Genomic DNA, 25,952 nt, shown 5'->3' with positions numbered 1-25,952 from the left:
ACACCCGAGTACCAGAGCAAGCGGCAGAGGAGCAGGCAACTGAAGAGCAAGCTGTCCCACATCAAGCGGATGGTCAACGATTATGACCGTCAGCGAGAGTAAGGCCGAGCGCGGACGCAGATCCTTCCTCCCCTCCCCCACCCAGCCGAACACAAAAACGGAAAATAAACTGCGGTCATTATTGAAAATTCCAAACTCCAGTTGGAAGCTCCCCCATGGACTTTAATCTGGATCACAGTGAGTTAGTATGCTGCCGAGCCCTCGGCTCCAGTATTAGTCTGGAGAAGAGCCCCGTGACTTCTGTTCCAATGTTACTTCAATGGATATTTTGTTCTAAATGCATATGGACAAGCATTTATGTCTGATGTTCAATATGTGGTTAACTGGTTAACCAATGGTTGATATCGGGGGGGAAGGAGCCAATCCATGGCATCAAACAATGAGAGAAGTTAATCCACATAATGTGGTCTGCGGGAGGAATCTGAATGGGACATGGAACGTATCCACGAGCATGTGAATGACTGGAATCAGTCAGGATGATACAGTAACCGAAAACTTTTAAAAAATTGCAGATAATAGAAACCTAAGATAAAGTTATTTTAGGTTGATGATAATCCATGATCAAAAATATTTTTTAAAAATTCTACCTTTGTTCCCAGGTCCAGGAAGAAAATTGCATTTAGAAACCACTTTATAGTATAATTAAAATATTCCAAGGAGCCCTATCAAATTAAACTTGAAGCTGAGCCGTGGAAGAATGGTGACCAAAAGTCCAAGAAGTTAGGTTTGTGGAATACTGTAAAGGGGGAGGGGAGAAAGAAAAGTGGGGAAGTTACGGAGGGAATTCCAAAGCTCAGGACATCAGCAGCCAAAGGCATTGCCAGTGATGGAGGGATGGAAATCAAAGCTGCAAAGAGGCCACTTGGAGGAGAATTAGGATCCTAGGGAATTGCAAAACTGGAGAACATTGCAGAGATGGAGAGATGTGAGGATCATGAAGATATTTGAAATTTTAAGAGTTGCCTGGCAGGTCTCTGAGATCAATGGGTGATGGCCGAACAAGAGCATGAGAGAAGGGCTATGGGGCAGAAGGTTTAGGATGAACTCATTTATGGAGAGTAGTTCAAGGGAATACGACCAGGAAAAGAAGGCAAAAATTGAATCTGAAGAGGAAAATCTTTTCAATGGCCCTTGGCTGAAGCAGCTACTGTGATTTTCTGGAGGCAATTGAACAATTGAAGTGTTAGAAGGTTGACTTGCAAATGGTAGAATGCAGAGATTATAAGTGGTGGAGTTTAGCGTTGGTGTCCAGGGAGAGGAGTGGAAGGTTGGAGAGGGGGGAATAAGGTTGGAGATGCAAGAGACTGCTGATAATGGAATCTGGATAAACAATCTGCCGGAGGAACTCTGTGTGTCAAGTAGTATCTGTGGGAAGGAAGCAATTGTTGGTATTTCAGGTTAAAACCTTGCATCAGCACAGAGGGAGAGGGGAGGTAGCCAGTATAAAGAGAGGGAGAATGGTGACACAAGAGTCTGAAGTGATTGGTATACTGAGGAGGGGTGAAAGATGACAGGCCGGTAAGGGGGATGAGAAGGAGAGAGTGACAGGTGAATGATAGGTGGAAGTAGAGAAACAGATACAATGGAGTAATACGGGGCCGAGAAGTGTGAATGAGGTTCATACTGGACTCTAACATCCCCAATTTTCTCTAAATGGATTTATTGAATACCAAACAAGTGACCCAAACATGGGGCAGTGCCAACCAGACTCCATGTTGTGAGTGGACAGAGTTTGGGGTCTGAAGAAATCAGTCACAAGGTCAGAACTTCTGGCTAATGGAGAGGGCAATCTGTGATCAGTCTAGGTGCCTGGCGACTTGTAATGTTCCAGCCCTCTCGCCCCAAGTGTATCCAAATGGAACAGCTTCGTCAAACTTCCTAGTGATACAGGCCTATTTTTATTTGGATTTTTTTAAAAATTGCATCTCTAGTTTTGTTTGTGCTTCGTGATTATTTACTTTATCAGTACTGAAATCTGCAAATTCAGAAATAATTATGTGTTTAAATAAGTCAACAGTATCGAGTAATTTAGTCTGAACATTGCCATCTTTACTTCGGCAAAAGGGCCTTGTTTACATTTATGGGTTAATCGCTGATTTGTCTTGCGTGGAATCAGAGGGTCTGGACATTTGGAAAGGGTGGTTCTCACTGTTAGGTACGTGTTAAATCAGAGCACCAAGGTTTGTAACTTTTGACAGTTTCTGTACAAAATTAATGGTAAATAGGAGTGAAATAATACATGTTCATTTAAACTCCCAAAATATTGGGCTGGATTTTGGGGGTCAGTCGAAAGCTGTTTATTTTTTCTCTGTATGCATACATTTTCTATGGGATTTTCCATTCTAATGAGTACGTATTAATTGTTTAAATACAGGGCTGTCTGTGGGCAGCCTGGGATTTGTGTGCTCAGTCAGACTAGGCTATCATTGGTGAATACTGTAGAGTCCGAACCACACATCTCAGTTAAATCAAAGTCAAATCGACCACGAAAGTAAAACTGAGGGAAAGGAGGGAATTAGAAAAAGAAAAAAAATTCAAATATCCAATAATCAAAATTTGATAACGTTATTTAGAGAGTCGGAATTTGTTAGGCAGTTGTTAAAAAGTTATACTGATATAAACTTGCCTACAAGGGAAAGAACAAGCTCCATTTGTCTCTGAGGAGACTTATGGATCAGGACTATAATTTCACTCCTCGTGGTGTGTTTGAATGCAGAGTTTCTCAGCAGGATATAGCAAAATCTCTGGAAGAGCCTAGTACCTTCAGTGAGTATGTTTTGGGGTATTTTTTGTATAACTGTGCAAATATTAGATATTGTCCAGGTTAAAAATGGCAAGCATAAATATCCTTGTGATAAGTCATACTGTAAATCAGACTCTGTGGAGATGTTAAACCATTTTAACGCTTTTTCTAATATTTCTCTGGTCTAATTCCATCATCTCAGACTGTATAAATTAATCACATTCCATTGGTTTCTTGTGAAAGTAATTCTATTACAGATTTTGTATAGATTAACACCCAATTATTGTAAAAATAATGCTTTAATCTGTTTCAATATGAAATTTTTTTTAATTCTTTGTATTTTGTGAATGGTTTGTATCTTAATTATTTAATATCGTTTGGTAACCAGCAGTGACGGAGTCTTATTATGCAGGAAAGCTAAGTTCTTGTCCACTGGCGAGTTTACCTGTACATCAACCAGATCATATAATGGACAGACAGTCTTGGGAGGAGTCCATTCAGCCTATTATGTCTGTGGCAGCTCTTTGGAAGAACTCCGATCTCTAAATTGTCCTGCGAAGTTCTTTCATTAAGTAAATATCCAGTTTGTATTTCTCTGGTGTAATTTCATCTTTCTTCCACTTTATTTCCATCTCTTATTTATGGTTATGCTGGGAGCTGTTGGTTAAATTTCCCCTACCCTTGCTCTCTCATGGAGTTGCATTGAGTTACTTTCCACTGCCCTTTCAGACAGTACCTTCCAGCTAACACTGACATAGAAAATCTCTGCTTTGTCCCCTCTAGGTCTGATGCCGGTTTCTTTAAATCCGTGCCCTTCTCTGCACTGGAAGCATGTCTCTTCATATATACTGAAACTTTTCTCTGCATTTCAATCCCCCTGGGTTAAAATTTTCTTTTACCGTTCCATGCAGTACAGTGAAAACAGAGCTTCTGCAGTCTGTCTGTGATTGGCTTCTCACTCCTGCAACCTTTACAGTAAATCCCCAGTGCACCCTCTCCTGGACTTAAAATCTCATTGTTGGCCCCATAAATGGACTGAAGATGGAGCCTGATGATTGTTTTATAAAGCTGGGGTTAAGTCTAGAACTTGTTCGTAGTTGGGACCAATTTGCCATCATCTTCCACTAACGGGAGGTACAGTGCTGTGGAGCATGCCGGTTGGTGATAGCAGGGTCCCTTCCCTGTATTCTATAATGTAAGGGCTGATTATACAAGATATGAGCAAAGTTAGGCTGATTTATTTTCCCTCAATCCCATTACATAGAAAACCTACAGCACAATAAAGGCCCTTCGGCCCACAAAGCTGTGCCAAACAGTCCTTCCCTGAGAAATTACCTAGCGTTACACATAGCCCTCTATTTTTCTGAGCTCCGTGTACCTGTCCAGGAGTCTCTTAAAAGACCCTACTGTATCCACCTCCACTACCATCGCCAGCAGCCCATTCCACGCACTCACCACTCTCTGCGTAAAAACAAAAAGCTTACCCCTGACATCTCTGTACCTACTTCCAAACACCTTAAAACTATGCCCTCTCATGCTAGCCATTTCAGCCCTGGGAAAAAGCCTCTGACTATCCACATGATCAATGCCTCTCAACATCTTATACACCTCCATCAGGTCACCTCTCATCCTCCGTTGCTCCAAGGAAAGAAGGCTGAGTTCGCTTAACCTATTCTCATAAGGCATGCTCCCCAATCCAGGCAACATTCTTGTAAATCTCCTTTTCTATGGTTTCCACATCCTTCCTATAGTGAGGTGACCAGAACTGAGCACCCTGCCTTTTCCCCAGAACAATTGTGACACCCTTTCTAATCAATAACCCATCAATCTCTGCTTTAAACATAGCCAATGACTTGACCGCCACAGCGTCACCACCCCCGGCTAAAGAAATTCCCTCATCTCTATTCTAAAAGGACATCCGCCTATTGTAAGGTTGTACCCTCTGGTCCTAGCTTCTGTACCATCAATCAATACTGAAACCAGGTATTAATCAAGTGCCTGGGGTAGGTTGTGATTACGGTAACTTTTATCATCAGATGAACATCTTAATGTGGTCCGCCTGAGTGGATTTCGAACTGATAACACTAAGTAAGTATTTTTGTACAAAATGTAATTAACTTTATTGTTTCTATTTTACAAAATATTTAGCCAGAGTAGGCAAGGTAAAAATTAAGAGATCGTATATTAAAAAAACATTTTACAAACATATATACAATAAAGTTGGTTACTAGAGCAAATGTTGAATTAAAGAATTGTTTATAGCACAAGGGAGGCGATTTGGTCTATTAACCCTGTACAGTTCGTAAGACTAATCCAGTTGGTGCAGCTTCTGTTACCCTGAAATGTACTTTTTCTTGAACTACTTATCCAAATCCTAGAACAATTCAACTGTCTGGCTTAAATGAAACCCACCACACTGAGTCTTAACTGCTTTTGGTTCTGGGGCAATTGGGAAGGGGTGGGAGGCAGCAATACGCGTGCGTGCCAGCAAACAAATAAACTAAGAGGAACTTCTGACTCTCGGACCAGGGTTCCAAACCTTTTTTATGCTGTGGACCCCTCCCATTAACCAAAAGGTCCGTGGATGCCAGGTTGGGAACTCCCTACTCTAGGTGATAGGAGAAGGGCAATACCCTGAGGCAGGGGTGCCATTCCATTTGAGATCATTTCAGTGGCTTCCCCTCAGCAGTTAGGCCAGGTTCTCAGTTCACTTTCTTCTCCATTTCCTCGCTACTTCTGGGCACGCCTTTGAGAAAGAAGCCGGAGCAAACAGCGCAGCGAAACGCCAGGAGCTGAGCACCGACAGCGAAGAAGACGTTGACGTAGAGGAACGAGGCCACAGCATTGTCTGGGACCCGGTACGTAAAGGAGGTGCGTGGGTGTAAAGACGATCCAATGTGGGAAAACTGGGCCTGGAAAAGTAAAACCAGAATTATCAGATGCTGTTCCATAACATTTGGAGTATTGTGTACAGTTCTGGTCACCAGTCGACAAAATAGAGAGTACAGAGGAGATTTACTCGAATGTTACCTGGGTTTCAGCACCTAAGTTACAGAGAAAGGTTGAACAAAGGTCTTTATTCTTTGGAGCATAGAAGGTTGAGGGGGGACTTGATAGAGGTATTTAAAATTATGAGGGGGATAGATAGACGTGGATAGGCTTTTTCCATTGAGAGTAGGGGAGAGTCAAACAAGAGGATATGAGTTGAGAGTTAGAGGGAAAAAGTTTAGGGGTAACACGAGGGGGAACTTTTTTACTCAGAGAGTGGTAGCTGTGTGGAACGAGCTTCCAGTAGAAGTGGTAGAGGCAGGTTCAAATTTGTCATTTAAAGTAAAATTGGATAGGTATATGGACAGGAAAGGAATGGAGGGTTATGGGCTGAGTGCTAGGTGGGACTAGGTGAGAGTAAGCATTTGGCATGGACTAGAAGGGCCGAGATGGCCTGTTTCCATGCTGTAATGGTTGTATGGTTATAACCCACTGCTACAAAACAACAGCTGATATACCAGGGTGACTGACAGGATCACACCAAATACCGTTTCAAGCCAAATGAGGGGAGGTCTTGTCAAAGAGAGTTTTTAGGAAGTGGATGGAGAGGAGTTTAGGGAAGGAATTCCGAAGGGTGGGACTGTAGCAGCAGAAGGTAGCGATAGGCTTCTGAAAAATCGAGGATGGACGAGGAAGTGGCGTTAGAGAGCCACAGGATCTCAGATGGGTGGAGGAGGTGCTAGAGACGGGTACAAGCAGTTGTCAACGGGGAAGTCTGGTTGGGAATGGCAAATTAGGAAGGCACATTGTGCTTGAACTTCTTCCCCTCCTCCAATGTGATTTTTGATGGCGTCCATGGATGGGACCTGACCCTTGGCCGAACTGCTGTTTCAGTTGTAAAGAGTCCCAATGCTACCGCCTTGGGTGCCTGTTACTCACCTGGGCTATGGCTCCAGCAAATATCATGGTCAAATCGAGCATCCATGTACAGCCGGGCACTATCAGGCCATACAAGGCCAGGCCAAAGAAGGGCAGGAGGTAGAACATATTAACCAGCATCTAAGAGAGAGAGGTGTTAATGTTAAGTGCCTGCCATGGAAACTCCCAACATCCCTCTCCTTAAAAAAAAATACGAACGTGCCTTTGCTGCATTCACGTGAAAGTCAGCAATGCATGCATTCGGGCATGCAGGTCATGAAATGATTAGGAGGCAGTGTTATTGGGGAGGGCAGATCTGCCAACACAGTAATCATTTTGTATCTTACATGGCACTGCTGCCACAAATCAATGAATTTCATGACGTGTCAATGAGAATAAATCATGAATCTGAACTGCCTCGAGATGGAGATTTTTTTTAGTGCTTGAAGATTAATGTTGCCATGCGTATGTCAAAACGGTGAAATCTGTTGTTTCGTGTCAAATCAGATCAGAGGGGTTTGCTCTGGGCAGCTGCGAGTTCTGCCACCCTTCTGGCGCCGACGTAGCACCCCCACAACTCACGAACCCCAACCCCGACTTTGGAATGGAGGAGGAAACCCACGTGGGCCCAAGGAGGATGTGCAGTGGAGGGAGCTGAACTTGGCGATGGCTAGCGCTGTACCAGCGTTGCACTAACCGCTCTGTTGCCGTCTGTTATTAGCGATTTAAAGTAGCAACCGATCCCAAACCACCTTGTGGGATCATTCTCAAAGGCTGACACAGAACGATGAGTGACTGCAAATGTCAGTGGCGTCAGCTTTACCTACTTTGTCTGGCGGGGGGGGGGGGGCAGCCACTGCGCCGGTGGTCGAGGCTTTACTGAACAGGTATTGCAATATTCCCATCAATATGCGCCATCTTTCACCCAACCTGTGAGGCTGCCAATTATAAACAAAACCAGGGTCCATGGTTGGCAGCAGGGCACCTGGGATGGGAAACATTTGTTCCCCATGGCTGAAGAATAGAAGGTGAGCAGGGCCCTCATCTGACTGGTGCTTCAGAATGGCCGAGATTGTCACTCATAAGATAATGTAGTCTAATTTCCCCCCCCCCCCCCACAAACCTTCAAAAGGGACAGTAAATGGCATCATTAGATAGACGTCCCATCACATCAGATATGCAAACGAAATGTCCCAGAAGGTGCCCAGTTGAATTTCTAGACCACCTGGGAATTCTCATTATGATGTTTCACTTCCATGAAGATGACTTTTTTCCCCAGCTTGGTAGGGGGCTGAAATAAAAAGTGAAACCCTCTCCCGATTTCTCAGCTGTGGTTTCTGAGGCAGGTGACGGTGTTCGCTCAGGGGGCGAGGAAGGTGAGCTTGGGGAGTGAGCAGCTCAAGGCAAACCCACCCGTGACTGGGTGAAGGTGGGAGGGGTCCACGAGGCCGGAATTGGAGGAGCACATCTCTTGAGTGGTGCAAGTCCAGTGGGGGTTTTTATTACAGAGATACAGTGCGGATTAGGCCATTCCAACCCTTTGAGTCGTGCCGCCCAGTAACACCTGACACCCTGATTTAACCCTAACCCTATCATGGGATAATTTACAATGACCAATTAACCTACTAACCTGTAGGACAGTGGGGGAAACTGGAGAAAATGACGCATTCCACAGACTCCTTAATTCAACTAAGCTGGAACTAAACTCCGAACTCCCAGCGCCCTGAGCTGTAATAGCATAACCCTAACTGCTATGCTGCTGCAGTGGTACGACGGAAGCTGGTGGGGTTTGAACAACTGGTTGAGAATTCCAATCCCAGGCATTGAAAGAATGCACCCTATCTTGGCATCTATCATCCACGTGGTCCCAGCTTTGGGACAATTGCACACCTTTGATGCCCTCCCACAGCTAGAGGATAATAACATTCAAGTTGGCAGTAGCCCACGTTCCATTCAGCGTTTACCCAGAAACTGGATCTTACCTGGACTCTGGGATACATCACTGGATCCAATAGATAAGGCTCCTGTTCGTATATGTAACTGTCACAGAAATCAAAGGGACAGTCGAGGGTGACCTGAATCAAGGAACCACATGTCAGAAACAGCGCAACAAGTTCTGCAAACTTCCTGGAAGTGAATCTAACCCACTGAGCGAGGGCAGGGAAATGTAGAAAAACAATTAAATCTGAAGTTATGCCAGTTTCGCCCTTCAATGATTGCCAAGGTAGGTAATATTATACAGGATTTCGATTCAAAGTACTTTTATTAAAGAATGTATGAATTATACATGAGATTTGTTTTGCTTGCAAGCAGTCACAAAGCAAGAAACCTGAAAGAACCCAATTAAAAAAAAAATAAAAGGCAGACACTCATTGCATAAGAGGAAAAAAAACATACATCAAACAAACAATTGAAGTGAGCAACAGTATTCCGAACCAGACCGGGTCCCCAGATCTGAAGCCCAAAATCTCGCTTTGCCATTCACCATATTAGCGGGCATGGTGCACAGCAGCCTGGGCAGTCTACGTAGCCTCAGCTCCACAGAGAGAGGAGGAACCATCACGGAGAGCGAGCTGTATCGGCTCTCCGCTCAGATCTCAACACCCTGTCTCTTCAGTCTATCTGGGACAGCATTTAAATTGACCAAACAACAGAACAGCGGATGGCTCCACCACCCTGGAGAGAGTGAACCTCATCTTGCCTCCAATCTGGGCTGGCGTTTAAGTTGCCCCAGTATTAAGACGTGTTGTCAACCCCATCAGCCTCATTCTGGAAGTCTCCCCCTCTCTATAGTGATCAGCTAGCTGATGGAGAGAGGGAAATTCGACACTGCTCATGGATACCATTCCAATAACCTGGCACATCTTCCATGGAGGTGGCCAGAACCAAGTTGGCCTTTGAGGAATTATCAGAGGTTGAAGGGGAAATGGACTCGTGCTGGTGCAGAATGAGAAAACTATTCTCACTGGACTTGCATGATGCAGATTCTTGTGACAAGTTAATGCCTTAAATCCTACATTTTGTTGGTGATTTGTGGCCATGGGTTGGCCAGAACTTCCCAATATGGCCAGAGGCCCTCACCATCCATCTGAGCTACAGGTCGACTTTTTATCTGAAACAGCCGCTAGTGTGGACCTGCTTCAGAACTCCCCCCTTCCACCACCAACAGCTCCCTCCTCAGTGACCCAACAATGTGACACACACTCAAACTGTCCCCCCCCCCCACCTTCCACAAGAAATATGACTCATCGTCTGATCTGCTGTCCCTCCTCAGAGGGGCGTGCACAGCAGGACTGCTGAAGGAGAGCGCAGAGTCACAGCTAACGCCCAAGTTAAAGTGTTTGTCACAACTTCCATGGGGGTTCCCTCCATTGCAACCGCCAGACACCCAGCTCCAATACTAGGGCCCGAGGAGGGTTGGTGAGGGAGTAAGGGTTGTTTAGAAGGGTTGAAACAATCTGCGTCAAGTCAGTCAAAGGATATCCGTTCACGAACATAGTCAAAACTTACAATGCCCCTGAGCAGTGTGTAAAGGATGGCAAACAACAGGTAAAGCACAAGACACAAGTCCAGAGGCCGTCGATACAACCACTTCCTCTGCTCCATGGCAACCTGAGGAAATGACAACAGCATGGCCAAAGTAAGTAACCAGTTCAGGTTAGCAACCAATAGGCCATCCACCACATGTTTAATCACAATCAATAGCAAGTCATCAGGTGATAATTAGCAGGTAATAATGAGAAAATAGTTAATATTCTTGTTAATGAACTGTAACATAGTTAAACAGTAACACTGACAGAATTAAGAATTATGGAATTAACACATGGGAATTCTCGTGATGAGTGGAGCCAGTCTAGCCGTGCTGTCAGTTTTTTTAGTGGAAGTTGATGCGTGTGTTTATAATGCAGTGTAGTCTGTGCAGAGCAAGGTCGTGATGCACCGGCAAAGGGGGCGAAGACAAATGGAGATCAGGCTCTTCAGTATGTGTATTAATGCCCCTCTGCAGAGTTTTTAAACTCAGGTCAAAGGGGTCCTTGCCCACTGCCTCATTCCTCACTGCACCCAGTCACCAACTTGAGCCAGACTACATACCAGACCACAGTCCAGTCCCACCTGGGCAGACAGCTGGCCCACTTTTCCAATCTCTAGACCACATTTCAGCTCCCTTACTTCACCTACACACCTAGTCCATGTTCCAGACACTCACAAGTACCCAAACTTTAGATTGGGGGGGGGGGGGAAGGCTTAGAAGAAAAGATTTAGACACGAGTTAAAGTTCTCTCCACCTGTCCTATACAACAGTTCCAGGGCAGGGGCAGCATTGGTTTGAGATGTTGGGAGAGAGTATGGCACTATATCAAATCCATGCTGCTTTGGCAGAACAACGTAGAGGGAGTGCGACTTTCTATTAAATCTGTCATCCATCACTAGGAGTCTACTGAGGAAGTTATATTCTATCACTGCTGTCTCATCACTGCCAGAAATAGGCCAGTAGCTACTTGATACAACGTTGAGCTCCCTCTGCACTATTCCATCAGGCACTCCCAGTACAACGTCAGCTACAGAAATAAAGCTTCCTCCACACAGTAACTGTAGCCTCATGGAAACTTCCCAGTTCTCGAGAAAATCAGTGCTGTGATTTCTCCAGATCCTTTTCGATCCACGTTTTCCTCACCTGATCAGCCGTTGCCTGCGACAAAGGTCTAGGGCTCCCCAAAATTTTCTTCCCAGCCCAAAGTGGGATCAGCACATATGGTACGTTCAGCAGGAAGGCAGGTCGAATCTCACTTCCAAATTTACCTTCGGATTGGAGACAAAACACATTACAGGCACAGCTTTCAGAAAAGCAGCAAATATGTTTGTATTATGCACATCTCTGCTCATTGTAAAATTGATGACATGCCGAATTCCTCAAGAGTTCCCATCTACATCCTGAATTAAACTTATCAGGTCAGGCAGAGCACAGGACAGGGAAAAAGTTAAAGTCCCTCTAACAGGGGTTCCCAATCTCTGGTCCACAGACCCATTACTTAATGGTTTTAGTCCATGGTATAAAAGAGGTCAGGAACTGCTGCCCTACACTATGGTGTCAAGCACTGCCAGGACAGAGGCATAATGGAAAAACAGGAATAAGCCAAATTACACTCGTTTAGTGCACCATTCCACAGGATCACAGCTGATCTGGTTGTTAGATCACACCAAGTATTTCAAGGTAGCAACGCACTTTCCCAGACTGAAGCCTTTGTGATTTACTGCCATTATTTAGCACCTGGTTACATTTCCTTCTGCATGGCAGCTCCCAGATGGTGGGAATGAAAGTCGAGCGATACTCACCCACAGAAGTTCCAAGTAAAAGGGTGATGAGACTCATCGCCAGGGAGCCCAGCCAGTACAGGCCGACATTCCGGTAACTCCTCCTGTGGGGAAACCATGGGGCTTTGTTATCATGTGTACCTTCCATCTCCATCGCTGCACATGCTTCAGATCCAATACAAGCTCATTCCGCTAACCTTTTCACCCCACAGTATCACTGTGGTGAAGCTAACTCCATCATCAAGGACACCTTCAAAAGGCAGCTCCCCAAGAAAGGTGGCATCCATCATTACGAACCCTTTCCATCTGGGTCATGTCCTTTTTACTACCCTCAGGGGAGAGGTACAGGAGCCTGAAGACACACTCTACGTTTTAGGAACAGCTTCTTCCCCTCTGCCATCAGATTTCTGAAAGGTCCATGAACCCAAATACACTACCTCACTGTTTCTCTTTTGCACTATTTATTGTAACTTGTAGTAATTTTTATTCCTGTACTGCTGCCACAACAAATTTCACGACATACAGTTTGTCGGTGATAATAAACCAGATTCAAATAGCCTGCACCCTTCCAAGGCCAGCCTCCACATTCTCTATCAATGTAGGCCTCCGTTAGTCTTGATAGACCATGGATTTCCGCCTTGGAAAGTTTCCAGGGTGTAAGCCCAGGCAAGGTTTTTATGGAAGACCAGAAGTTGCCCAAGCTGTAAGTCTCCCCTCTCCATGCCACCAATGTTGTCCAAGGGAAGGGCATTAGGACCCATACAGCTTGGCACCGGTGTCGTCAATGTGTGGTTGAGTGCCTAGCTCAAAGGCACACATGCAGCCTCAGCCAAGGCTCGAACCAGCGACCTTCAGATCACTAGACGAATGCCTTAACCACTTGGCCATGTGCCAACACACTCTATCAATAGCCGGCATCTGGATCAGCGTTCAAGGTGTATTTTTATTTGGTGTCTTACCCAAGGGTAATTGCAGCTATCATGGTCAGGTAGAGCACATAATGGACGGTGCCATCCCAGTAGCAGATGAGAGTTCCGTAGGCACTGCGGAGATATGGCTCCCCCTGTGAAGGGAGAACAGAATCAGCACCTTAGTTCACCACCGGCCAGAACACCTCTGCTCCGAACCGTCTCCTGTGCTCCACTCCGCAGCAGCTACCCTGCCCAGTTATACAGGTAGGAAAAGATGCAGCGGTTCATCAAGCTTCCTCCACACCGTGACAGGCAGAGCGTCAGGGAGAGATGCCCCCACACCACATCATCCATTCACCTACGCAATCGGTAGGGAGGCAAAGCAAAACTCTGACAATAAGGGAACACGAGTGAATCTGCAGATGCTGGAAATAAATAAAAACACAAAATGCCGGCAGAACTCAGCAGGCCAGACAGCATCTATGGGAAGAGGTAGTGACGACCTTTCGGGCCGAAACCTTTCATCAGGAGTGATGAAGGGTTTCAGCCCAAAACGTCGTCACTACCTCCTCCCATAGATGCTGTCTGGCCTGCTGAGTTCTGCCAGCATTTTGTGTTTTTACTGACAATAAGGGAAATGGCTTTCTACATACCCCTCGACCCACAGTTTGAAAACCACATTCCCAGTGCAGGCTCAAACCTTCTATTGGATGTGAGGTCAGTGACACATTCCAGAGTCTCCCTGTGCTCCAAAAATGGGAAGAATCCTCAGACCTCCAGGTGATCCTACTCTTAGTGAGATTAAACTCACGTTGCCCTCTCGTTCCTCAGATGCAAGCTGGCTGGGACCCAAGGAGCACAGGAGGCGGCACACCGCATGGATCATCCAGAGAACAGGATGACCTGTTCGGAAAGGACTGGATTCTCTGCTGCCTAACACCCATTGCCCACTACATCAAGATGCACTGGGTGATGTGTGTGTGGATCCTAGTCTCTTGACGCTGAACAACTGAATACAATCAGAAGAAAATGAAGGGTGTCATTTCTACAGCCCTTCACAGCCTCAAGGTATTCAAAGCTATTTCCTATTGTATTGTAAAGAACATGCCAGTTGTTGGCCGTAACCGCCCAGAAAACAGCAATGACCAGACAACATTTCAGTGTTTGTGGTTGGAGGAAATTATTGATAACTATTTCTTGTTCATGCACCTCCGGGGGCAGTCAGGCATTGCTTTAATCTCCTCTGAAAGGTCATAAAAGCTAAAGTCAGAGACAGGCAGGAATGCTAGAGCACTAGAATGAAGCCAGCAGAAGATTAACTAAATGCGATTCCAATCGAACCCACCTCTTTCAAGTAAAATGCCATGAATCCTTTGATGTAACCATCTTGCTCCAGGGAGATAACCAAATCGATGACACTTGTGAATGAGAACACTGCAAAAACTGCAACAAAATTCAAGAGTTACTCAATAACCCACCGCCATTCTCCTGCTTGTCACGCCCCCACCTGCAATCTCATCTCCTATCTAGGGTCACATCATTTCAAGGACAATATGAAGCTGACATGCATAATTTTGACTGATTCACCAGCTAGGATTTACTACTTTTCAACGCTTCCAACTCTGAAGCCAAGGGGTCCATCAATAACGGAGGCTCGTTGATTCAGTCTGACACAGTTCATGTAGATTCAGTTCTATCCGGGCGTGAACATAAATAGCTGATGATTCTCTTTTGGATGCAACCCTCAATGAAGGCTCCTGCTACTCTGTTCTGAAGCTGCAGATCTAGAACTCTCCAAGAGGATCCCTTACCGTAAAACAGGGGGTCCTTAGGGCGACTTCCTCGAACCAGAAGGTACAGCATGAGCAGCAGGCCCAGGAGAACGCCAGCACCAGCAGCGAAGACCACCATAGGGCTTTGAAAGAGAGAGGGAATGGTCAGTCAGTCTAGAGTGCTTTAGGGTTAGTGTCTATCCTGGGTCATAATCAAGGAAAGGACATGATACCAGTTGTCCAATTTCCACAAATCAATGGGGGGGGGGGGGGGCCAAGATGGCTATGTTTTGCAGATCAAGATTCTCAGTTAAGTAGCTGACAGATCTGGTATGGTGTCTCCTTAGAGAATCAGAGAGTGGAAACAGGCAATTTAGACCACTAAGCCCTTACCAATTGTAAAGCACCCATTTACACAAATTTCTTTCTTTTTCCCCTCCACATTCCCTTCAAACCCCTAGGTTCCAACACTCATCTCAACATTAGGGGCAATTTTACGATAGCCAATTAAACACAAGCCTGCATGCGATTCAGAAACACATGCAGCCACGGGGAGGATCCACAAACCCCACAAAGAAAGCATTGGAGATTATTAGTGAATGTGGGTCGCCGGAGCTGTGAGGCGGTGGCTCTACGAGCTGCACCTCTGGAGCTCCATGTTCCTCGTCAAGGCAGTGCACACACCATCCCTCCACAGGATTACATGTGGCATCTACAGGAAAACTTTGCAGTTTATGTCGAACACCTTTTCACTACATCTTATAACAAAGAACAGTTAACTCAGACTGGATCAATCATAAAAGCATTTATTTGACTTGTTGCAAGGGAAGGCATCACCACACAAGAGCTGGAGGTAGCTTCAACAAAACAAACAGTGCAGTCATTCCATTATACACTAATGTCACTACACTACCCATGCGAGTTCAGTGGACAAGGTGCATTCTGTTAGTCTGCTTAATTCGTGCATTTGGCATTCTTCCAGGAACCGAATCATTTGTCTTTCTGCAGTTTTTCCATGTACTCAAGGTCCATCCGCATAATGTTGCACGAACTCTATTAGCAAAGCACTCTGGTACAATACAGGTTCCATTTTGTTACTACAAGTACACTTCCACATTTACCAGGCTCAGCCTGTGCCCAAGCAGTGATTTGGTAGAGTAGTGGTAAGCATAATGCTTTACAGCACCAGCTGTAAGATCAGGGTTCAATTCCCTCCACTGTTTGTAAAGAGTTTATATTCTCCCCGAAACTGCGCGGGTTTCCTCCAGGTGCTCCAGTTTCCCCCTACATCCCAAAGACGTCCAAGTTAAGTTAGTAATTTATGGGCATGCTACATTGGTGCTGGGGAACCATGGTGACACTTGCAGGTTGCCCCCAGCACATTCTCAATGCAAGCTTACACATTCCGCCATATACTTTGATGTACATAGACAAATAAGATTCATCTTTTGAAAACAGTGTGGGCAGCTGTAAATTAAAGCACCTGTGAGGTCTGATCATTGGCATAGCAGCAATGAGCATTTCTACGGGAAGTTTCTGATGATGGATGATGCAGGAAAACAGCAAGGCTTCATGTAGACGTACTCAATGGAGGGGAGCGTGTTATGTTTTCAACTCCAAAATGAATTCAGAGGAAACAAGGAGAAGGGGATAACTCATGTAAGCTTATTTATCACTTTGAGTGAGGCATGCATGTATCATGTAGTGGCATGTGAATTGTATACATCATCTTTTTACATATAACCCAAGTAACTTATTTAAACGAAGAATCCTTAACTAAACAATATTTACAATATTACTGAAATATTACGTACTCAGAGGGCTTTGCCCGTGATGGACTGGGCCATATCCATTACTTTTTGTAGGATTTCCCAAAGGCATTGGTGTTTCCATACCAGGCGATGATACATTCATGACAGAGTTGGACATAATGCTTTATGCAAATGGTAAAATTTCTTCTTCAAATCTCAATTTGTTGCTGCATTGCTTACCTATGTACAACACGGTAAAATGCCAATTGTCAGTCTTGTGACTGTGTACTGAACGTGTCAACTCTATCAGATGATTATGCACACTACGCTAAACCCTGCTGCAGATCAACTAATACCACTGTTTGCTGTTATCTTTCAGAGTTAAGGACAGGTCCTGCTTTACGGTTACCACCAATACAACAAAGACGATCTAAAACCTATTCATTGTTCACGTCCCCAGTATCTCAAGATAAACTGCTGAATTTACACAAAAACAGATTCCAGAGTCTAAAGCCAACACACTTCTTGGGGGGGGGGGGGGGGGAGAATACTTGCAACTCTCACACTAGGCTGGTCAAAGTCTTTCTTTGTGTGCCAACAATGCAAATGTTAATTACAGGTTAATCTGTGTACCGGTGCTGGAAGGTGGTGGATGAAAACGTCATAGCACTCCACTGCAGGTTAGCAAAGCTCTAAAAGCGGTTTCTAAAATATTGGTGATTAAGACACCTAAACATTTCAGTAGTTCTACTGAATGGCTACAGGTTTTGGACACACTGAGTAAACTGATTGGCTACAACACAGCTCAGCACGCTGAGCCTTTATTTCCCCAGTAACAAACACACTAGCCTACGACACCCATGGAGCTGTCCAGAGCAACCTTTACCAAATGTGACTGCTAAGAATGAGCACGGTGAAGACAGCAAGGAGCTTCACCGCGGTTTCTTACCGATTACACTTGGTGTTCAGGATACTTTGAACTGTTTGGAGGATTTGGCTGTGTCTGTGCATGAAGTATGTGGTCTATAACTGTAAAGCAAAAGTGACCTGTTGTTTGTGTTGTGTTTTTAATACCTCAGCGATATTTGAGTACTATTGTAAATGCAGTTTGATTAAGCATTCTTTATTGTTTACATAATTCATTACAGGTTATATGTCAAAGTATATGAATGGCTTATGTCATTACAGCACCTTGATACAAGTGCATGCTTCTCTAAAGTAAAAAAATTAAATGCACAAGTTCTATCTGGCTCCACACTTCTCTTTCGATTAGTTTTATGTTTTAGAATTACAAAATGTAACAGTGGTGATGAGTAAATTTTAAATGAAACCAAGGTGCCAACCTATCTGTTGAAGTACAGCGAGACATTTGAGTTTAAAAAAAAGCAGAGGGAAACATTTTTTTTAAATGCACAGCAAGTTTTTTTTTCCCTTTGCAAGAGGACATTGACATTTGAGTTTTATTTTTTTTTAAAAATTCACAGGTTCATAAACAGTGAGTACTGGGTGATAATAAGCATAAAAAAAGCAGCAGTGGCTGGCTACGTTGGAGAGATAGATAGATGTGTTCAATTGCACAAAAGATATCTGGGTGATATGTATTGAGCAAATGGAGGCATTTTTTTAAAGCAAATGGAAAAGTTGATGAGAAATGAGTGCCAGTTTTGCTGTGTGCAATTGGTGGAAGAACTTGCAGTTTGCTTAAAAGTTCAAAAACAGCCAAAATGATTTTAATCAGCACTGGGATGAACTTGCCCTTGATGGGGGTTGCCTTATTTGGGCATTGAGAGTGTTGGAGGCGTAACATGTCGATCATCTAGCTGTGGTTAAAATGAAAGCTTTGGCTCAAAGCCTTGTCTGGTGGCCTGGGAGCTGAGGAGCTTGCCATGCACTGTACAGGATGCCAACACATCCAGAAGATGCCAGGAGCAGTGCCTCTCCATCCCTGAGAATAGCCTGCATTGCCCTGGCAAAGGATTCATGTGGATTTTGACATACTATTCATGGGCACAAGTTTCTTGGTAGTGGTAGGTGCAGCTAAAAAGTGGCTATAAGCATGTCCAATGACCTCCACTAAAGCCTTGCAAGCTATTGATGGATTGAGAAGCCACCTGGAGGTCTGTGTACCAAAGGCAGTCAGTGACAATGAACCATTTGTTGCAAAACAATTTCAGACATTCCTGAACATGAATGGAATAAGACATATTGTATTTGCACCGTACCACCCAGCTACAAATGGCTTGGTGAAAAGGTTTGTCCAGAGTTTTAAAAATATGCACTGAGCTTTTTCAGCAGAACAACTTTTATAATGTTGCAACTTTATAAAACTCTGGTTAGGCCACATCCGGAGTACTGCATACAGTTCTGGTCGCACCACCATAGGACGGATGTTGGGGCTTTGGAGAGGGTGCAGAAGAGGTTTACTTGGATGCTGCCTGGTTTAGAGGACATGTGCTATCATGAGAGGCTAGATAAACTGGAGTCTTGTCTCTGGAGGGGAGATCTGTTAGAGGTTTATGAGATTATGAGAGGCATAGCTAGAGGAGACTGGAAGTTTCCCAGAGTTGAAATGACTTTGAAGGTAGGAGAGGTAGCTTCAAAGGAGATGAGAGGGGCAAGGATTTTTATTCAGAGTCTTGGATGTCTGGAATGTGCTGCCTGGTACGATGGTAGAGGCAAATACATTAGAGGCTTTTAAGAGATGTTTAGATAGGCATATGGACATAAGGAAAATGAAGGGATTTGAGTGCTGATGAAGGGTCTCATGCCAAAACATTGACTGTTTAAATTTTTCCATAGATGCTGCCTAACCTGCTGTGCTCCTCCAGCATTTTCTGTGTTACCTTGGAGGGACATCTTTCAACTTGAATGGGACAATTTAAAATTTGCTATGCTGTGAATGTCTGTCTGTATATAGTAGTTGTCTTATATAGTACACTATGTATATAGTTGAGATGCATTCTATATTGAGTTGGAGTTTATAACTAAGCAGTGACAAGTGTTATGTAGTTAATATTTCAGTATTATAAATATATTTAATAAAACATTATGCCACTATGTCATAAATACATGCCTCACTAAAGTAAAAAAGGACAAAACATACACATTATCCCCGGTTCCATGTTTTTCTTTTGATTACATTTATGCTTTGCAGTTACAAAACAGCAGTTTAGAATGGCATATTTAACTGCACAAGACCTTTATTGGAACTTTACCACATTTTATGTGGAATACCTGGAGACATCCTGTAGATTCTCTTGCACGTGTGTACAATTTCTGTATTTCAGTACTGGACAAACACAATAACCATTAACTTAAAGTAATTCAAAACTTTGTTCTGTCCAAGAAAACAGTAAAACATTTGAAACTATGAAATGCTGGCTTAGGTGGTCACTGTACCTCTAATCTTCCTAACAATGAATATGATTTTATTCACATGAAATGCACAGGTCTGAATGTTCATGCAGTGTGCGTATTTTCAGATATTATGGGCAGAGCAACTGGAAAGAGGAAAAGTAGTATTCAGCTGATATCTAAAATACAAGTGAAAATTATTATGTGTTACAGAGAGCTCTACAGTCACATAAACAACAGAAAGGTTGCCTTGTGCACGTCATATAAAAAACAAGAAACTATTGGTATGGAGAGCCACTGAACAAAACATTTTGTTACTTTAACTGGAAGTAGGTTTCTGTTTTATTACCCCACACACTGTGTGGGCATCCCAAATCAAGCAAGCCGTCTGAGGAGGAAAAAGCTAATAAAATGGGTTATATTCCTTGGATACGAGAACCATGACATTATTATGGCATTAAGGGCTATATGGCCCGTTAGATTTATGCCTTCATCTAGATCAGGGGTTCCTAACCTGGGGTCCACAGACCTCTTGCTTAATGGTTTTTGTCCATGGCATAAAAAAGGTCTCGGCCAATCCCTTGTGGCATCACGCTTCCCTTTCACCAAAGCCATGAAGATATTCTCCCTCCATTTGTTGGTGAAGGGAGCAAGTGATTCAATTCCCAACACTACTTCACGAAGTGAATTCCATAGGTTCCACAACAGAGAAGGTTAAGAGGAGACCAAACAGAGAGTTTCATTTCTGAAGCCTCACCTTGAGTATACTGAATAGTTTTGGGCCTCTCGTCTTAGAAAAGATGTGCTGGCATTGGAGAGGATCCAGAGGAGGTTCACAAGGATGATTCCAGGGATTTAAGGGTTATCCTACGAGGAGTGTTTGATGGCTCTGGGCCTGTACTCGCTGGGACTCAGAAGGATGAGGGGGGCATCTCATTGAAGCCTTTTGAATGTTGGAAGGCCTGGACAGAGGAGATGTGGAAAGGATTATTCCCATGGTGGGAGAGTCTAGGACAAGAGAGCAGAGCCTCAGGATAGAGGGGCACCCTTTCAAAACAGAGATGCAGAGAAATTTCTTTAGCCAAAGGGTGGTGCATTTGTGGAATTTGCTGCCACAGGCAGCTGTGGAGGCCAGGTCGTTGGGTGAATTTAAGGCAGAGATTGATAGGTTCTTGATTGGACATGGCATCAAAGGTTATGGGAGAAGGCCGGGAACTGGGGTTGAGGAGGAGAAAAAAAAAGGATCAGCGCAGACTTGATGGGCTAGATGGCCCAATTCTCCTCCTATGTCTTATGGTCTTAAAACAATGAAGGTATTTGACAAGGAAAAGAGAAAATTCATCCACATGTGATTTAGCCTCTTCAGAGGAGTGGTTAAGTGTCAAAAAATGGAAGAAATAAACAGGTTATAAAGATTTTTTTTACTGCATACTGATAGATTATTAGGATGGAAGTGCCACAGGGATCAGAAACAAGCCTAAGCTACTTCCAATCTATATCAATGACTTCAAAGTTCAAATGGAAACTTATTCTCAAAGTATGTACAAGTTACCATATACTACCCTGCAATTCATTTCTTTGCAGGCATCTACAGAGAAGAAATTAAATAGAAATTATGTAAAACTATATATAAACAAAGAATAACAAACAGCCAACATGCAAAGACAATCTACGGAAAAAAAATACAGAGAACATGAGTTGTAAGGGGACCGTGAAAGTGAATCTGGAGGATGTAGAATCAGTTCAGAGTTGTCAATGAAGTTATCCTCACTGATGGAGCCTGATGGTTGTAGGGTAATAACTAGTCCTGAACTAGATGGTTACCTAAGGCTTCCATACTTCCTGCCTGATGGTCGTAATGAGCAGAGAGCTTAGCTTCGATGGTGGGGGTCTTCAATAATGAATGCTGCTTATGGATGCTGTCCATGGAAACGTACTCAGTGGTGGGGAGGACTATGCCTATGATGGATTGAGCTGTAGCCACCACTTTCTGTAGCCTTTTCTGTTCCTGGGCATTGGAGTTTCCATGCTCGACCTTGATGCAACCTGTCCACTGTGCATCTACAGAAGTTTGCCAGATTAGTTGGTGGCATACCAAATTTAAGCAAACGCCTAAGAAAGCAGAGATGCTGCCAGGCCTTTTTATTGTGATGACTCTTAGGTAGTGGTCCTAGGTCAGAGTCTCTTGATAGGTTAATGCCAAGGAACTTGAAGCTACTGACCATCGCCACCAATGCTCCCCTAAAGAGGACTGGCTCAAGGATCTCTGGCTTCCTCCTCCTGTCGTTGACAATCAGCTCTTTGGTTTTGCTGATGTTGAGTGAGGGGTGGTTGCTGTGGCAGCACTCAACTAGATTTTCAGTCTCCCTCCGACTGTATATGCCAATTTGTCACCACCTTTGATTCAGCCAACAACAATGATGTCATCAGCAATCTTAAATATGGCACTGGAGCTGCACCAATAAATATAAAGACAACATACATAAAACAGGGCAGTTGAACATGAATTGAGGGGGAGCAAAGGAATGGACACCAAATAAATGAACGAAAAGCTTCAATTAGAGTATGATGTGGGAGAAATGCAAAGTCATTCACACTAGAAGGAAGACTAGAAAAAATTAAGTAATGCAAATTTTAATGAATGTTAGTGTTCAAATGACTCTGGTTACATCCACATACAGCAAACAATCCAGATGGAATCCTAGTGAAGGGACTTGGCCCGAAACATCAACTGCTTATTCATCTGATCTTCTGAGCTCCTCCAGGTCTGTATGTGGGTGTGTCATTTGGAAGGTGGACACATCAATGGCATTTGCTGAAAGGGGATGAGAATATGAGAGTAACACAGTCCTGCTGTGAATGTGCAGGGTTACGATGAGAGCACACTTGGAGTCCATATCTGGAGGTGGTGCAATGAAGGATCACCAAATTACAGGGACAAATGGATTATCCCTGGAAAGAGAGGTGGTAGAGGGTCTTAACTATTTGGATTATTACAAGACAATCTCATTGAAATATTAGATTCTGAAAGAGAGTGGCATGGTAGATGATGAGAAGTCTCCAGAGCCTAGAACTAGTGAGGCATCACCTCAGCCTGGGGATTCTGCCATTTAGGTCAAAAGGGAAGAGAAATTTACTGAGGGTGTGAATCTTTGCAATTCTTCACTCCAAACACTGTGGGTCACTCTGCCAGTCACCAACCAAGTCTGTTCCACTGAGATTCATAGCATCAAGATGATCCAGGGTTATAGGAACCAAGAGGAAGATGAAAGTGATGTGGTGGATCAGCCATTCTCTTCATGAAAGATAGAACAGGCTCAAGAATCTGTATCCTTCCTTTTCTCCCCTCCACTCCACACTAATACTACTCTCAACTATGAACATCAGTCTCTAATAAATAATTCAGGGTGACTGCCTTGGAGAGAGGCAAGAACCTTGAAGTCACTCCTAACTGAGACAACCAAAAAAGATGCCTTCAAAGAAGCACCAGACAAATAGAAGGATATTGTGAAGGGGGGGGGGGGGCAGGTGAGGTGAGAGGAGAGTTAGTGCACAATATAAACACTGTGATGGACTCAATGTGCTACCAATTTTTAAATTTGAACAATTGAACTTGTCACGGCACTCAGAAAAAGGGTAAAATACAGGCACCCAAGAGTTGCACTGGTATCCTTTCACAGATTTTGTGCACATTCATGGTTATGGCTTCTGACAAAAAAGTGATAAAGAAATAAAATCACAGCTCATTTGCCTCTGCGGCTAACAATCTCCCAGATACCAGCCTCAGTCAGTATCCAAAACCCTGACCAATCTCTGCTCAACAAGGAAAACCACAAGACAGAGCAAAATGATCAAACTAAACACAGATAACCAGAGTGCAAAGATTGAGAGCAACATCAGAGAGCAAAGAGCAAAAGAGGGCGTAAACATCAAGGGTGACACATGCAGAACGTGGTGCTAATTCAATCCAGGCATCTGAGAAAACTGAGGAAATTTCTATGAGGCACATGGATAGTGGAGAAATGGAGAGCTACATAGGAGGGAATGGCTACATTGATCTTAGTGCATGTTAGAAGGCCAGCACAACATAATGGGCTGAAGGGCCTTACTGTGCTATGATTGATTTAAACATTCCTATCACTTCCTGGGGAAAGGCGTTCCTTGTGAATTCTGTTTTGGATTTATTGGTCATAGAACACCGCAACACTGAAGCAGGCTTTTTGGCCAATTGAGACTGTCGAACTATTAATCTGCCTAGTCCAATTGACCTGCACCATAGCCCTCCATGCCCCTCTCCTCCATGCACCTATCCAAAGTTCTCTTAAATGTTGAAATCAAACCTACATCCACAACTTCTGCAGGCAGATTGTTCCACACTCTCACCATTCTCTGAATGAAGAGGTTCCCCTTAAACATTTCACCTTTCATCCTTAGCCCATGGCCTCTAGTTCCAAACTGGGGGGGGGGGGGAATAACTGCTTACATTTATCCTATCTATATCCCCCATAATTGTGTATGCCTCTATCAATCTCCCCTCATTCTCTTCCACTCCAGGGAATAGAAGTCCTAACCTGCTCCATCTTCCCTGATGACTCAAGTCCTGAAACATCCTTGTAAATGATCTCTGCACTCTTACAATCATACTGACACATTTCCTGTATGTAGGTAACTAGAACTGCACACAATACTCCAAATTAGGCCTCACCAATGTCTGATACAACTTCAACATAATATCCTAACGGCTGTACTCAATACTTTGACTTACGAAGGCCAATGTGCCAAAAGCTCCCTTCACCATCCAAAATACCTGCGACGCCCGCGTTCAAGGAATTTGAAACTGTATTCACAGATCCCTCGGTCCTACTACACTTCTCAGAGCCAGTGTTAGTCCTCCCAAAGTACAACACCTCACACTTGTCTGCATTAAATGACATCTGCAATTTTTCAGCCCATGTTTACAGCTGATCCAGATCCCGCTGCAAGCCCTGATAGGGTAACAGGATAAAACTTAACCCCCTGTTTCTGGCTTCTATGAGAATGTAAAAGTTAGGAGCAGGATGCCGTTCTCCCATTCAGAGACCATGACGTTGGACGTCATCACAATGTTCCCCTCAGTTCTCGTCACTCGGAACTCGGGTCTGCTCTCTCGCTGGGTGATTCCAGTACCCTACCATCTTCCCATTGAGGCCACTTGTACCCTAGAACTTGCTGACAATAAATGGCTTTCAATCACCAGTCTAACATTGTTCTTTCTCCACTCTCTGAGATTCGGGCCCCTCCCTTCCCCATGGCGCTGACTTTCAGTAGCTACCGTCCCCCCTCCCCTTAAGTTTCTGCCAAGGAAAACTTGCCCGTCTCCCTGTAAGGCAAAGAGCTGATCTAATTAAATCAGTTCCACAGACAGTGACTCACGAGCCCTTACTTTCCTTACACAAGCCCCCTGCACACAATCACTCGCACAGGCGACTCACCTTTCCATGGCCGAATGGCTGTTGAGCAGGCGAGAGACGGGGATAGCGCTCAGAGACGCGAGAAACGCTGCGAATCCCGCACCGGGACGCATGGTTGCTGGTCCCGAAGTTCAGTGCCGCGCCAGGTGTTCGCAGTATCTTTTGACAAAGGTTCAGACTAGGACGAGACAAAATTCACAGAGTACACGGAACACCGGCACAAGGCACCCCGGAAGGTTTAAGCGCGTCTAGCAACACAGCCTGTCGATCCCAGCGATTTTTCTCCGCCTTCCAGAGGCCCAAGGAGCCAATGAAAAACTTCGGAAATGTTGTCAGGGCTCTCAGATTAAACCGAGCAGTCATCTAGGCTCCCAAAAGGAATTGCGACAATGATCCGATTTATCTATACTGAAGGGTAAACCTTGGCCCCGGAGAGAATTCTGGCGTTCCACTTTGAACTGTATTATGGAACTACTTCACCTGAGAGCGCAATTACGACCTGGGTTAAACATCTGATTTGAATGTCGGCACTTCCAACAGTCCCTGCCCTGAATCGTACAGCACTCCCTCAGTATATCTGCTCCAACGATGCTGATCTCCCTCAGGACCGACCCTCGTAGGCTGATGCACCTCCTCGTGCTTTTTCCAATTCATTCCTTTGGGGGTCTGTTTTTATTGCTGTGGTGAACTAC

At 44.3% G+C, this 25,952-nt stretch overlaps 2 protein-coding genes across 2 annotated transcripts in view; one reads left to right on the top strand and one right to left on the bottom strand.

The window, feature by feature from the left end:
* The window catches only part of LOC132406583 (uncharacterized), a 76,272-nt gene extending 73,134 nt beyond the window's left edge, over positions 1–3,138 (top strand). The window contains exon 16 of the mRNA XM_059992402.1: positions 1–3,138. Coding sequence (XP_059848385.1) covers positions 1–102 — 102 coding nt within the window. The 3' untranslated portion in view covers positions 103–3,138.
* On the bottom strand, positions 2,493–25,952 carry tm6sf2b (transmembrane 6 superfamily member 2b). Its single transcript, XM_059991388.1, has 10 exons — positions 25,282–25,952; positions 14,745–14,848; positions 14,279–14,376; positions 12,982–13,085; positions 12,044–12,126; positions 11,385–11,509; positions 10,220–10,321; positions 8,692–8,784; positions 6,731–6,850; positions 2,493–5,715 (listed from the first exon to the last, which is right to left on the bottom strand). Exons 1-10 carry the CDS (start codon positions 25,371–25,373, stop codon positions 5,506–5,508), a joined length of 1,131 nt encoding a protein of 376 aa, XP_059847371.1. The 5' UTR covers positions 25,374–25,952; the 3' UTR covers positions 2,493–5,505.

Source organism: Hypanus sabinus, chromosome 16 (genome assembly GCF_030144855.1).
Source record: "Hypanus sabinus isolate sHypSab1 chromosome 16, sHypSab1.hap1, whole genome shotgun sequence".
NCBI classification, from domain to species: domain Eukaryota; kingdom Metazoa; phylum Chordata; class Chondrichthyes; order Myliobatiformes; family Dasyatidae; genus Hypanus; species Hypanus sabinus.
Note: the sequence above shows the minus strand (reverse complement) of the source record. Positions and strands in the feature narration are given on the sequence as shown.

Coding starts and splice junctions, on each gene's coding strand:
- tm6sf2b (XM_059991388.1), bottom strand. CDS start 25,373: ATGCGTCCCGGTGCGGGATTCGCAGCGTTTCTCGCGTCTCTGAGCGCT. Junction 14,377..14,744: donor TAAGGACCCCCTGTTTTACG/GTAAGGGATCCT, acceptor ATTTTGTTGCAG/TTTTTGCAGTGTTCTCATTC. Junction 6,851..8,691: donor TGATGTATCCCAGAGTCCAG/GTAAGATCCAGT, acceptor TCTCTCTCTTAG/ATGCTGGTTAATATGTTCTA.